General features: G+C 28.8%; 1 protein-coding gene across 1 annotated transcript; it reads left to right on the forward strand.

The window, feature by feature from the left end:
- Positions 1 to 11,342: 11,342 nt before the first annotated feature.
- Positions 11,343 to 12,761, forward strand: LOC119668671 (putative phosphatidate phosphatase). The gene has a single exon (XM_038078255.1). It carries the CDS (start codon positions 11,640 to 11,642, stop codon positions 12,411 to 12,413), a length of 774 nt encoding a protein of 257 aa, XP_037934183.1. The 5' UTR covers positions 11,343 to 11,639; the 3' UTR covers positions 12,414 to 12,761.
- The last annotated feature ends 3,313 nt before the right edge of the window (positions 12,762 to 16,074 follow it).

The raw sequence follows: 16,074 nt of genomic DNA on the forward strand, positions 1-16,074 counted from the left end.
AAGATAAGCTCACGTCAATATTAATAATTTAAATGATTTTAAATAAATAATTATTCAGATTAACAATTAAAGATAAGTAGGTAGAGAAAATAATAAAGAATATGGCTATGACCGCAACTCTTTGACTGTCAACTGCTGATTTAACCACTGCTACTGCTTGACCGCTTGATCGACTTCTACTTGACTGCTTAACCGGCTTATATATATACAAAATTTCATGTAAATTTATATAAGTAAATTGAATATACCTTTAGATATATAACTAGATTTGAAAGTAACTAATAAACACATTGTTCGGACTTTTGTAAGGAAAACTAACCAGTAAAGGATCACATTATTTCGAAGGCTTTTTTAAAACTTTATCTACAGTTCTTACTCATATGTTAATATTTAAATTTTGAAAAAAATGTTTGTAATTTTCTATTATAATGGAAGGAATGGGAGATATCCAAATACAAAGAGTTGATAAATACAAACAGATCTGTTGGTAATCTATCAACATTTACTGAAAATGGTTCCTTCTGATTTGTTCAACAAACTTGACACCAAAAAATACTAATTGAGTTGAGGTGCCCAGCATCAAAAAATTTAATAAAATTACTGATAAAATTCAGTAAGTCGGGTTTGATATGGCACTAAAAACCATCAAAAAAGAACCGTGATCATGCCTTACGTACTATTGGTACGTAAGAATATTAAACTAATATGTGAAAGTTACTTTTTTTATATTATATATAATAAGCTAAAGTTAAAAATTATTCTTATTATTTAAAAAACACAATAATAAAGAAATTAAAATAAAAAAATTGGTTTTTCTAAATACTACACTTTGATCTTAGCCATAAGGCCGAGAAGCCTATATGTTCACATCTCTTTCCCCTGAAGTTTCTTCCTTTTTCTAAATCATAATTTTTATACAATGATAATTCCATGATAATTCTAATATTAAAATAAATCGATAAAAAAATATATTGCATCATTTTTGAAGCTGATGGTAATTGGTGATGGAAAAATAGTTTAAGTACGATAAGTACGATTAATTGAAAAGATCAAGATGGAATAACAAATTGTGCCAAAGATTACATTTATAAAAAAAATAAGTATCCTAATGCGTGCTTTGATATTCTAATGGTATCATCCATTATGTGGTTCTATCACTTGTTTGAATTTTAAATCAACGAACGACTGTCTCCGCACTTTTCAACAACGGGTACCACCTTTTTTCGTTGATGCACTTTTATTTAATCTCTTCACATGATTAAACTAGCAAAGCCTTTGAATGTTAATGAGCTCAGCTATGTCAATATCTCAGAAAGTGTTATAAAATTTATCATCCTATTTTATTCCCAATGCGTACAAGACACAGATGTTTCAACTTTCTTCTAGAATATTCCTAATACATATTCATCGCTGTTGTCTAAGAATCATCATTGTACAATAGATCAGACATAATAAGAGAGTTAAAGTGTGCGTTTCTCATCTGACAAAACAATGCTTTATATATTAATTGCACCCAATGCCTAGAGTAGTATCTATAGAAAAGTAAATTATTGATGTAGTAGGGCCGAAACTGTTTAAAAAAAGAAGTATGTTTTATTATAATAACGCTAGGTACAACAAGAGATCATTATACCTTTCATTATCATCATTATAACTTTCCAGTTATGATCTTCTGTGTATAAATTATGCACATCCATCTGTGATAGTTTTTCAAAACTTAGTCTTTGAAATTCGTTATTAAAGGAACTGTTGTCAAAAAATGCACTACATTTACATTAACCAAATTATTTTAAAATCGAAATAAAAAAAAAAAACTAAAAGCCATTCAAAACCGAATACCCTATCAACAATATCAAGCATTTTATCATTCTTATTCCTATTACATTATTTATATATGTAATATTGCATTATTAAATTGTTAATAAATATTATCAAACAATCAAAAGAATTCATTATTGAATTATTATTTAATTCCCTGCTGAAATGTATTACTTTATAGCTTTATATTTATATGTAGCTTTTTTGTTGCTATAAATTAATAAAAACTTTATATGTTTTTAAAATTTTTTTTTGTTCATCATTAATCATCATTATGAGCTTCTCGTAAATGATTAACTCACACCTCGTGCGTTTTAAAAATCAAAAATACTTTATTTCGATGAGAAATTCCTGAGAGTAGCGCCAAACAAGTCGCATTGATGGATTGTTTCGGCTTGAACTTTGAAGCGAATCGTTAGATATGTGAACGTAATTATTACATTCATTGGCGTGTTAATTTCTGTGCTAATTATTGCGTTGTTTAGCATTAGAATATTCAATTTCCACACGTTCTAGAGTAGATGTTTGTAGAGAGCAATTATCATAATAAAGAAGCACGTGTGAAAATATTACTCATTAATTACTTTTAAGAATTACAACGACTTTACTGTAATGATTACTTGGAAATTTACATTTACAATTATATTTATATTTTACTTTAATTTACTCTAATTTACTGCTAATTTAGTTTAGTTTACAAGTTTAGATTGAACGGTTAGGAGAGTCGCTTTGAATTATATGAAGAGAGGTATTCGTTTTTTATAGTCTACATATATACATTGTGACCGAAAAGTTTCCTTTGCGTTTTAAATAAAACGCAAAATTCTTAATCTTCATCAATATTTATTTTATCTCCTTCAAAATATGCTCCATTAGAAGCGATACACAAATGCCAACGTTTCTTCCAATCATCAAAACATTTTTTATAGGCGCTTTCCGGTATGGCTTTGAGTTCCCTCTGCGAATTCTGTTTTACGTCTTCTATGGATTCAAAACGCGTTCCTCTGAGTGGTAATTTGAGTTTGGGAAACAGGAAAAAGTCACACGGTGCAAGATCAGGTGAATACGGTGGCTGTTCGATGGTATTTATTGAATGTTTGGCCTTAAAATCGTTGATAATGTTGGCTCGGTGACGAGCAAGCCGAGAGCGTTGACACGTCGCATACACAAATTGTCCACCAAAATCAAACGAGCCATCTCACGACCGATGCCTAGCTCTCGTGCTATCTCTCTAACACTCACATGAGGATTTTGGAACACGATTTCCTTTGCCTTTTCAATGTTTTCGTCGGTGGTAGAGGTCGAAGGTCGTCCAGAACGCGGCATGTCTTCGACGGTCGTACGACCGTCCTGAAAGGCTTTGTACCACTCATAAACTTGAGTTTTCGATAAAACTGATTCCCCATAAGCCTTTTGTAGCATTCGCAACGATTCTGCACACGAAATTTCGTTCGAAAAACAAAATTTGATGCAAACCCTTTGTTCAATATTTTTTTCCATTGTTTTTTTCGCAACGCACTACTGAGGTGAACTGGTTTCAACAGCTGCCGTAAACGAACTGTCTGACAGATCGCGATCATTTTTGGCATAGTAATTAAGGACAGTGCTGCCAAACTACATAAACTTAAAATATCGAAAAATATACAGCGCGCGAATTTTAAATGAGAATTTCCGAAAACTTTTCGGTCACAATGTATATAGTAAATCAAAATAAATATCACTTCAAATATTTTTAAGAACAAAATGTTGAAAATGTGTATATGTTATACACACAGACTTATGTACTATATATTATATTCGTATATGCATTTATAATCCTATATAGTAATTACGAATATTTAAACGATCTGAACAGGTGAGCAATTTTGATCTATTTTATATAAAATAAGTACAATTTTAAAGTACTTAATTCTCGCATATAGTGAACACCATACTCTGTGCAAGTTTCGAAGTCGTCGCCAGCAACCCCATCCAAAATTAAAAGGTATTTGCACACAACTCTTTAGTGTCTTAGTGCATTATACTTAATATTCAGAAATAAAACATTTGTACAAAAACTAAAAATATAAAAAAGTAAAAATATATGTAAAAAAAATTTGCAACTAAGCAATGATGCGAAGAATCAGAAACATCTTAAAGCTCTCTTATCTCAAAGGGAATCGTTTTGGTGCGTCAATTCTAAACAAATGTTGAATCCTAAATCGTATGGAGTACCGCGTTGAGTTTTACCATCAATAAGAGTGCTTCAAATTAGATTTAAAAATCCATTGCTCCATTTCAGAATGAAATTAGTCAGCCATATACAATCAACAGTAATTTCCCGAACTTTATCTGGTCAAAGACCACATAAACAAAAGTAGCATGCTAGAATATATCAAAATTTACCGTAAGTAGTCAGTTCATAATTTTCGGATATCGCAACCGATGAACACGTAATTCGGAAAAAGGGAATATGTGTAAAAATTGAGGTACTACTGTATATTACTAATGTATATATACTATATTTTCTTACTATTTTTAGTGCAATTTTTAACTTAAAAAAAGTTAAGTACTAATTTTAATCATATCATTTAAATACAATTTTCTGCAAGCTATATTTATCCCAAAATGATCACTAAGTTAAACAATTCCTTTAGTATATCAAATTCGATTTTATTATTAAATTTTAGAATGTCGCATAGCACTGTAACAGTTGTTTCTAGAACTAAGAAGCAGTTTGTTAATAAAAAATAATTAAACATTTAATAAGGGATATTTATTTGAAATTTTCCTGTTTTCATCAATTACAAAGAAGTACAATCTTCTTTTAATTTCAACATCCGATAAGGCATGAATAATTCAGAAGATTCAAAACTTTTTCGCTTACATGTCCATGAGGCCTACTGTATTGTGTCTCCGCCTGTTAATTTTTTTCTTTATTTTGTCAATGATTAAATTTATCTAAAAGTCCTGATGGAGATCATCATTTGTGGCTTACTATGATATATCAACGTTATGCGTTCCTGACACACCACAGTGTATTTATAGGATCATTGTGGGATTTATAGGATTAACACTTTATTTTGAAAACGTTGAATCACTTTCATGTGTTCTTCGCTTGTGCAATCCCACAACTGAGCACCATAAAGCAATTCTAGGTTGGCTTATATTTCTTAAACGAATTCATAATTAAAAATTGAGAGTTTAATCATACTATTTCACTATTCATTGCGCAAATTAGCAGTAAAAAAAATGTCAACTACAAGAAAAGTAAAAAACTTTTATAGAGACGTATTCTAAACAGTAGTGAATTACAACAACAAAAATTTTTTATTTTTTATTATTTAATTGTATTTTTTGCTGATCATGCAACCGTCCAAGTATTAAATTATAAAAATAAAAAATTTTTGTTGTAGTAATTCACTACTGTTTAAAAAACGTGTCTATTTAAACAATAATTTCTATAAAGAAACATGGTTTCTTTTATCATAATTTACTTAAAAAATCAAAAAAAAAACATTTATATGGTATATATATTTCTTTAATCTTTGCTTTGAGGTATAGATCTTTTTTAATGAATGAGTTTATTTAATTTTATTATATTTTATTATTTTTATTATTTATTATTTATTTTAATATAGAGCCAATAAGACCCACTACATTTTGTTGTTGCATTTTTCTTGTTCTAAATGATTACAAAAAAAAAATTTTCATAAAAAAGTTATTTTCAATAGTAGTAGTAATTTAATATACGAACTTAATTTATATGAGATATTGTATTATATATAATAATATATAATATTATTTGGACGTTATGTATGTGTATTAACAAAACTGTCTAACAGTTTCTAAAAATAAATAAGCGCTATTCATGTATTTGAAAATTGCTATAAGTTTAGAATATAGAATGTATCTATATCTTTTTACCAGATAACATAGAAATGTCGTCGTTTTAGAATAAAGAAATGTTGTCATTTTAAAACATAGAAGTGTCGTCGTTTTAAAAGGTTAGCTTATACCATAAAATCGTATAAAAATATGGATGTCTTATGTCATATAATGTCATATACATTAAATTACATCAAGAATAACTATCAGATGATCATGTATGTGTGAAGCAAACCATTAAAAATTAAATAAGAAGTCAATATTTATCTTCAAATTTTATGTAAATATTATTAAATTTTATTATATGATTATACCTTTTAGTTAGTGTAGTCTATAATAATAACTTATTGTATTTAGTAACAAAAAACTGATGACTTTAAGTCTACTATAATGACTTATTGTGTTTAGTAATAATAATAATGAATTTTTATAAACAATGAATGAATAAAGCAAAAGGAATACCTGAATATAAACAATTAATTTTAATACGAAATACTTTGTGTTTTTCTTTGAATTTTTAACAGCAAACAACTGTGAATTAATAAAACCCAACAACAATACTAACTTTAAGTATTAACATTAACAAAACTTAGTAAACAAATAATTAATATGAATATTTCCATAAAATACCATGAAATATGTGATTTAAACACGTTTCAGTGTGAAAGCCAGTCTTTTCTACTCAATCTTTATATTGCACTGTAGACATACGTTGTGCGAGTTTTTTCCTCTAAATACCTGTGGACCAGACATAATTTTGTATTTGCGAATTAAGTAATAAATTATTTTAGTTTTTTTTTAAGTATCATTTTACAGATGTTAAATTTTTTAATAAGTAAATTATATATTACTAAAAATAAGTAATAAACTGCACAGTAAAATAATAGTGTCTTATTATATGAAGGATGTTTGAAAAGATCTGCGGCTAGATCTGGAGACCTCCTAATTTAATTCACTTCTTTCCAGATCTATTAAATGTATATTACTAGCAAATAACATCATCTCAATTCATTCGTATTTTCTCCTTAAAAGCTGACTTTCTAGAGGAAAGAAGTTGATTGGAATTCGGATCCTGAAGTTCTTAAAATTTCAAGTTGTTAACACTTTGCCACGACGACTTACGTAGTATAGGTCGGTACGTTGCCCTGGGAAACAGAAACTTTTTCGTTAATAATGCAGAAAATTTTTCGTTAACTATCAAGTTTAATTTATAAAGAATTGTTAACTAATATATTTGAAATATTGTTTAATACTTTTTGGAGACATATACGATACAAATCTTTTTCAATACAATGCTTTTATTATTTTCAGTGGTAATCCCGATAAATCTCCGTATCGAAAACAGTCGCGTAAGACTCAGACCGTAAAAGTCCATTGCGTACTTTATGTATTGCAAAAACGTTCTACAGAATACATCCGATATTTTCAAGAAAGCTGAGAGTATTTGGGAATCAACCTTACCAGGTACCATATTAGAACCGATTCCTACAAGTTATGTGCTAGTTTTGTCCAGTCATTGAGTATGCGTAATTGTGTTCTTTAGCGCTTTAAGCATAGTTTTGCTGTCATTTTGAATCATTATGGTCTTTCTTCTCCATCTAAAAATAGATATTATGATTTCCTAGATTTCAATAAAAGAATTACAAAATAAGTCATTGTCACTATTGCAAGAGTTCTTTACCAACACTAATGATCCAACACCAACACTACCAACACTGTGTTTAGTTCAAAAAAATATATAAAAATATATATATATAAAATATAAAATATATAAATATAAATATATAAAATATATAAAGTATTATTATTATTATTACTAAAAACTTAATATTCAAAATATCTTAATATTATCAGTGAACACAAGCTAAGATGATGGAGTGCAAACTTATAAATAGTTTGTGTAATTGATTTATTGCAATTATATTATACGTAATAAGTTTATTTAAGTTATATTTTATTGATTAAGTTATAATTTATTTAAGCTATGCCTTTATTTAAGTTATAATTATCAATCATATAAACCATATATAATCATAGCAACCGTCGCAGAAAAACTGCGCATTCCTCATAATCCGTAGAAGTTGTGAAAACCCGCAATATAATACATTCTTACTGTGGATGCCCAGCTTTGGTGTGTAGAAGATATAGGTTTTTAAGAAGACACTTTTTTATCAGACTGTTCATCGGTAAAGACGAGAGATCTATTAAATTAAATCTAAATTCGACGGGATGAATTCGGTCTCTACTGTTATATATAAGGTGTTCTTGCTAGGAATGTGATATCAAAACGGTAGAAAATCACTGATTAAGATACATGAAAGTTATCTAATGGACTGCTACTGCAACCAACCAACCAACCAACCAATTAATCATATAAACATATATACATATACTTATTCAATTTAAGTAGCATAACAACGTTCTAGAGTTTACGTCTATGCACTTTTATTATAGAAACAAAATATTTATCTCAATTTCTCGTAGGATCATCTTTATTTCTAATTGACAAAATTTGATCTGAATGAATGAAAATTATTCTATTTTTATATTAAGAAAATAGTATTTAGCTGATTTAATACTTTTACTCTCAATATTGAATGTGTGCAAAAATAATAATTTGTGATCAATAGTGAACCAACTATTCTCCACTGCCGAATAGAGATGAATACGTGGCATACAAATCAAGTGAAACTATCGTCCTTAATGCTTTTTATTGTAGTTATCATATAAAATACTAGGCATTTAAAACTGATTGCTATGTCATTAAGTTATCTTTATTTGCTAGTGAAAAATGACTATATCTGCTATTTGCGAGTCTTAATGCCAATGTAAACCACTTTATTTCATCTATTATTTATAAATAATTTCCATAAACTAGGCAAGCAGTAGTGCCTATATATTACTTCATTATACATTATTTCATATGTAATTGATAGGAAATTACCATTCTAATCCAGATATAATTATTCAAATAAGTGCATAAGACCTTATATGCTCTGCAGTTTTAATGTCGATGTCTTTTTAAAGTAATTTCAATTCCACGCCGCTTAGTCTGCCCCCTCCTTTGGTTATCGAAAGTAAAATTATGGCAGAACTTAAAACGTCGTTTATGCTAATTTCAATGAAATATAAAGAAATATAAAGAAAAATTGAAAAATTACTTATGTGCCGCATAAACGAGATTCCTAAGTTAAATACCCGTACTTTTCAATGAAATAAAAACCCAACAAATGCCACGACCGCTTATGTACTTAAGACAAATTGAAAAAATATGTGAAATTCTGTTTCCACTCGTAGGCGATTGTATCTGACTGGCCAGTGCTACGTAGACCCACTTAAATACGTTGCACCTTTGCAATGTCGTCGCGGCGAAGTCTTACTTCCACATTATCTTCAATTTACGTTGGAATTTGTGATAACTAATTTATTTGTGTATAAATAAAATATACAAATTGTTATACAAATGTCTCACTGTGTGCTCTATCAGCAAATAAGACAATTATAATTACAGCTAGGCACTGTGGAACCCCTCTCCTCCTCACCGCCACGAAGCAACTTGTTCGCTTTCTCAACTGAGATAACAGGTGCGTTTTAGAGTGCTCGGGCCTCAACCTGTTTCTCGGCGCTACGTCAATGTACCGAGTTATTTGTTAATTATTAGATTACTTTTGATTACTTCTTTGTATACTCGTATTTTACGCAGAAATAAACATTCACAGAAGATTTTTTGATAAGAAATCAAAAATTTTTCGAGCATAAATCACACGATAAATGTAGTTTTTGTGTACTCGTAGTAGCAAGTCAGGGAAATTCATTAGATACGAGCAAAGCAATAATTTCTACAGTGACATTAATGAATATTCAAACATACTTAATTTGAATTATGTCAATAGTTTTCGTATGATCGAGTGAAGAGTAAAGTTCTTCAAACAGAAAAAAAAATAAAAAAATATTAAAAAAAAATTAAAAATAAATAACTATAATAAACAATATTAAACAAATAATGGTTTTAAAAATATATTAATTATAGATATGGAAATCTGGCTTGTATTTTGTATCAACCAGAAACCCTACAAGTGATTAAAAACGCGTGTTGTAAGAATTACAGTCAATAAGAAAAGTCTGCGAACAACAGCATTTCTTTTTGAAGAACCGAATGCTCTTTACAGATCAAAATGTAAGTTTAAAAATTATCTACAAATAATTCGTGTTCGACGTCAAATATGAAAAATATCAATATAAATAAAACGAACGAGTATACATTTTTTTTTTATTTTCTAATTTCTTTCAAGTATTCTTTACTGTTTACAGTGTTTCCTGAACCACTTCCTTAAGTCACTAGAATTCAATACCATTGCGACATTTGATTAAATAATTTTAAGTTTCATATAATTTAAATAAAGTTCTAGAGAGATTTTTCGAACAGTAGTGAATTGCAAGAACAAAATTTGATTATTTTTAGTTAAGAGAATTTTTGGCTGACCGTACGACTGTTTCGAATATTGTCAAATAACCATTATCACTGGAAATTATTCCTCATATTTATTATATATTTAACATTATATTTCATGTTTTGGAATATTTCCTGATTTACTCTTGATTTACTCTTCTACAGTCGAAAGAACTAAAGATGTCTATATTTTTGATATTTCTTTTATATTTAATATGCGGTTCCGAAATCGCCTGTGAAATTTATATCTTGGTATAAATGCGGGACATAGAAAATATATCATCTCCCAATTTTCAAGCCTCAGAACCCAAAATTAAAGGCTGTTTCCTATTAAAACAGAATAACTTAGTGCAGATTCTCAAATATATCGTTATTGGAAAACGAAGAGTATACAAATCACGAAAAATATGCTTATTTGTCATGGTTTTCTATGTAAATATACATATATTGTATATGTGTTCGATTAATAATAAGTTCGACAGGCTGTATTCGGTTCTGCACACAATGTTACGGACCATCCAACACTTAAAATTATAGGGACTTGACTTTGTATTACAACAATGGAAAGCTGCTTCTGAAGTTTTTCGCTTACTAGGCAAATTTCATAGCATAGCTTTTCGATATGGGCTGCAATGGGTTTAGTTTATGAAGCAATACATATATCAGTTAACACATTCCAACAGTTCAATTACCAATAAGCTATATTCATTTTCGACTAAATTGTTGCCGAATATCCTGCACCTTTAATTATAGGAACTTGACTTTTTATTACAAGAATGAAAAGCTGCATCTGCAGTCCTTCGCTTACTAGGCGAATTTCATGACGTAGTTTACTGATCTGGGCTTCAATGGGTTTAGCTTATGAAGCAAAAATGGAGGAGTAGGAACATTCAGTTTAGGCCAGTTTATTGATTTTTAAAATCAATTTTAAAGTTACCCTTCTTTGAAATAAACACCTAAAACTAAAGTGTCATTTGTAAGAGTGACATATGTAGGACACGTAGTACTCTTAACTTATCATATATTGTCTTAGAATTGAATGTACGTTTACTGTCGATGCGCACTGTTTATTGGCGTAGCGCCATTGATAACGAATACCATTGAAATTCAATATCAATGCGAAACTTCTGCGTCTAAATAATTTTTTGTTTTATAAAATTATAGAGACAATCGGACAAAAGGAAAAAAGTGTCTGGCACGCCGCTCAATAGACGAGGGCAGATCGCAGCTAATTCAGTCGAACGAGTAAGCGCGCGTAAATCGAATATGCAAACTATTGATGAGAGAATTATTCAGTGAAGAAAACAACAACATATAACAAAATAAACAAAACATCAAATCTTTTAATTTGTTTAACAAAAATATAACAAAAAAATAACAAAAATAATAAAAATACTTAACGAAACCAGCAAACGAAAAGAAGAAGACGAAGAACTAGTAAAATTACTAGTAAAAGTTAAGGAAGTGAAATTTTCGCAATTACGCATAATTAACAGACGCGATCATGCGGACCTTTGAAAGTGGTTTCTTCTGCACTGACCTGACTTTACGTCATCCATACCATGAGTGTACCATCACAGTGCCCATGTTGATCATTTTAATGCTACTACTTCCAATGCTTTTCATCGGCGTTGTTGAAATTATGCGCGTCTGTAAGCATTTTCGACTGCGGAAATATTTACACAATTTGTGGCGCAGCGAAGCGGTATTCAGTTTCGGCTTCATTGCAACTTACCTAACAATCGAATTGGCAAAGAATGTCGTAGGACGCTTAAGGCCGCATTTTTACACAGCATGTCAGCCTCGTATTGCTTCGGATTTGAGTACCTGTGAGGATTCACAGAATCAAGGCAAATTCGTGGAACAATATTTTTGCACAAATCGAAACTTATCATCGCGTCAAATACGTGAGCTACACGTTTCCTTTCCGAGTGCTCATTCGGGTCTCTCCTTCTATTCAATGATATTTCTGGCATTTTATTTGCATGCTGTATGGAAGGGGCGTGGCATTAATCGTGCCCTTCGGCATATATTGCAATTTTTGCTACTAATGCCAGCCTGGCTGATTTCGCTGAGTCGCGTCACCGACTACTGGCATCACTGGTCCGATGTGCTCGCTGGCATGTTGTTAGGCATTACGTATGCTGTGATTACCGCACTTTATGTGGGACGAATGCTTCATAAAAATTATGAAAAATCTAAAACGGCCACAGAACAAAAAGACACTCTAATGCAAAATGACTGCGAATGGAAGATACAGCCCACATTGCCTACTTGAATTTTTTCATTAAACTCTTCCGAATGTTTGTACATATGTTTGTATTTAATAAAATAGATATTTTTAAGATAAGAATTTTTACGGTGTTACGATTCAAGTGTGATAATAAAGCAAAAGTACAATATTTTTAAACAATTATTATTTTATGTTTATCTCCAATGTTTTTAAGTGCGTTACATTTGGAAGTGGCGGTGTTAGTTTAGATACTCACTGTGAACATTACTTATCAAAAGTGAAACATAATTTTTATGATACTATATAGAATGTAATCCAATGCTCTTCGCTAGTTATAGATATAAGTGAAATTTAAAAAATGTGTCTAATTTAAATAATTAATTAAGTATTATTACCGAGCTTAGGTCGTTTATTTAACACATAAAATAAAAAAAATTATTTTATTAATTAAAAAATTTACACATATTAATTTGTGTTAAATATTTTAATAATATATAAATTTTCATAATTTTATATATTTTATTTTTATACCGGACCAAAGCCCGATAATAATCAAAACAAATCTAAATAATTGAGTTAATTATAATTAATATATTTATTTGTAATTCTATTAAAATTGGAGTATATGTAAAGAATATATTATATGTATATAATAGTTACTATATACCACTACTATACAGTAGTTATAATAAGTAACTAATGATTAATAGTCTAAATCAAAATTATATTAAAAAACAATACAGTTGTGCCAATAAAGTCTATTAAACTCCTAAGTTTGATAAGTAAATGCGACTAAACAACAAAAAAAGGGTTAAAATTAGAAAATGGATGTTCTAGCCCATCTGTATATAAATACATATACATAATATAAATTTTTGTGACATGTTATAATCGAATGTAACTAAAACTTTTAAATCAAAAGAAAACATATGTAATTTGAATCACCTGATTCTTGTTCTTCAATAAATTGTTATCCCAAAATAAATAAATTTTATAGAATAGAATATACTAAAGGACTCCCTCTCTCTCTATGTAAATGCAAATATTAAGAGGAAAGTTTATTTGATCTGTTGCTAAATTATGGAGTATTTAAAAAAATTTAGACTTCAAATCAAACAGTGACTAATACATATAAAAAAATTTTTACTAAAATAGAATTTTTAAGAAAGTTAACAAAAACTAATTAAAATCAAGTAACAATATTGAAATTTATTGGATATTATTATTTATTAGTACCATGAAGAAATTCGCTGCTTAATTAAATTAAAAAATAACTTTATCTATAATTTTAATTATTTATTTAATTTAATTTTAATGTATACTTATATACTTATATTTCAATTGCATATTAATTTGCACTACTACATAAATTATGTAGAGTTATTATTAAATTATTTTATTAATATTAGTTATCCTTAGAGCGATGATTATCTTAGCAATAGAACTTAATATAAACTTAATTTTTGTATAATTTAAATTAAAACATTGTAAGCACTTTCTTAGGTTATTATACGTAATAACCTGCAAATCTTACGAGTATTAACAGCACTTGTCATAATTATATATAGTGTTATAATTACTTTCAATAAATTTTAATACAAAAAAAAAAAAAAATTTCTTTACATTGTTCCTTCTAGTATAATAGACTTCTTTTTTTGCTGTTGAGATTGTTATGCATTGAGTTAAGTCTTCTGAGGTACAATGAAATATTAATATAAAATGTTAGAAATACCATTAAAACAACAAATTTATTTAAAATGTAAAAATAAATAAACGGCGTACCACAAAAAGAGATTTATGTGATTTTTTTTGAAGGTTCTGAGTAATTCTAACTTAGAGATACAAATAGTTACTGAGCGAGTTTCTCCACTTTCTATTTAAAACAGGTGATTCCTTTATAATTTTTACATAAAAATCCATTTATGTTTATCACAGCCTCTTACTCTCAACATTATGTATACGAAACAGAGTTTTAAAATTCTCAATTTTGGTACACTCCGGAAATTAAATTTTTAAAATAGCTAAGAAAAATTTCTTAGAAATTTATCTGATCTAGAGTGACACTTAGATACCATTCTCCAATAAGTTATTTAAGTTTTTGCTTATATACATATTAATAGTAGTGCTGATCTTGGGTCATCTTGGGTCACGGACATGAATAGGATCATGGAATATTGAAACGCTGCTGGAACTATCTCGACTGTTATGAATTTGCTAAGAATGTAACAACTATGGAACTCATATACTTGGATTGTCGGAAACCAGGAGACCAGATTTTGGTGAAACAACGACCACGGTTGGAAACGCCCTTATCTACACTGATAAACCCGCGGGGCAACCAAAAAGCCCGAGTCGGTTTTCTGTTGTCGAAGTTCGCTAGAAAACCCTTTCTAGATTGGAAGTCACACTCTGAACGTATAATTAAGGTAAGATTTCGCACCAAGGTGAGTAACCTGACTTGCACACAATGCTACGCACCCACAGAGGCAGCAGATCTTTCTATTTTAAAGTACTTACAATTTCTGATAAGAGGCGCATTTATATATATGGATTGTCTAATCTGATAAAAAAGTCATTATATTTCAAATTTTAAAAAAAATACAGTTTTTAAGGATCATCGTTATCTACCATAAGGCTTGTTTATACAATACTGGAACAGTTTGCATTCATGAGTCCTATCCTATTGGAATAAGTAGTAGAAATTCTCTTAGTATGCAACACAATAATAAATAAAAATATTACTAAATCACAGTCACACATTTATAATGATTCACATTAATATTTTTAATAAATTTTCCGCAATCTAATATAAATGATTGCATGGCATTAAAGTCAATTAAAAAAGAAAGGTCACACATTTACAAACAAATATCCATTTCCTACTAATTGCTCACCGAATGTCCTTAAAATCCTTCGATAAAATAAAATTTGGGATATTTCATTATAAAATTTGAAATTATATATTTTGTATATTTTCATGATGGCAAATAATTTAATTTTAAGGTTTTCAAATGTACAATTAATTTAAATTAAATTTGCCTAATTTTTAGTTAATATTGATTTAGTGGCTCATTTTAACTTCAATTCAAATTTGGTTCATTAAATGATGTTTGTTTATATTTAATTTTACTGCACAAATTTCGAAGCGGAAATATAATTCCAAATCAGCTGATATCCAACTTCACAAATAGAATTAAAACGATATTTTGATGAATTTTGCCTGTTACATTCTGATAATTATGTAAAATATATATTTGCGAAATAATGAATCAACTGCGGCATAAATGTCAATACTTAATATTTGTTTAAATTAAATTTCTCCTTCATACATAAATAATTAATAAACAACAAAATTGACAAAAAAACTATATGTACGTTTTGGCAAAATTATATGTACGTCCGCATTATGTGGTTAGATACGGGTTCACGGTCCACGTTTGATGAAGTTCAGTTCTAGACACGTACAGAGTATTTAAAGACCTTTAATTATACCTTCAACTTATTCACTAGTCATGTATGATAAATTTAAAAAAATTTATCTAATTAAAAATAAGTAATTGTTTTTCAAAACGGCAATATTTTAAAAACAGTATTCATACACATATCACATAAATTGATCTTACAAATTGATCTCTTTTAAACTCGATGGAAGAATTGTTATTCTCAAAACTAGTTAAGACAGATATCAATCGATCACTATGCAGCT

This window comes from Teleopsis dalmanni, chromosome 1 (assembly GCF_002237135.1).
Source record: "Teleopsis dalmanni isolate 2A chromosome 1, ASM223713v2, whole genome shotgun sequence".
Classification (NCBI taxonomy): Eukaryota; Metazoa; Arthropoda; class Insecta; order Diptera; family Diopsidae; genus Teleopsis; species Teleopsis dalmanni.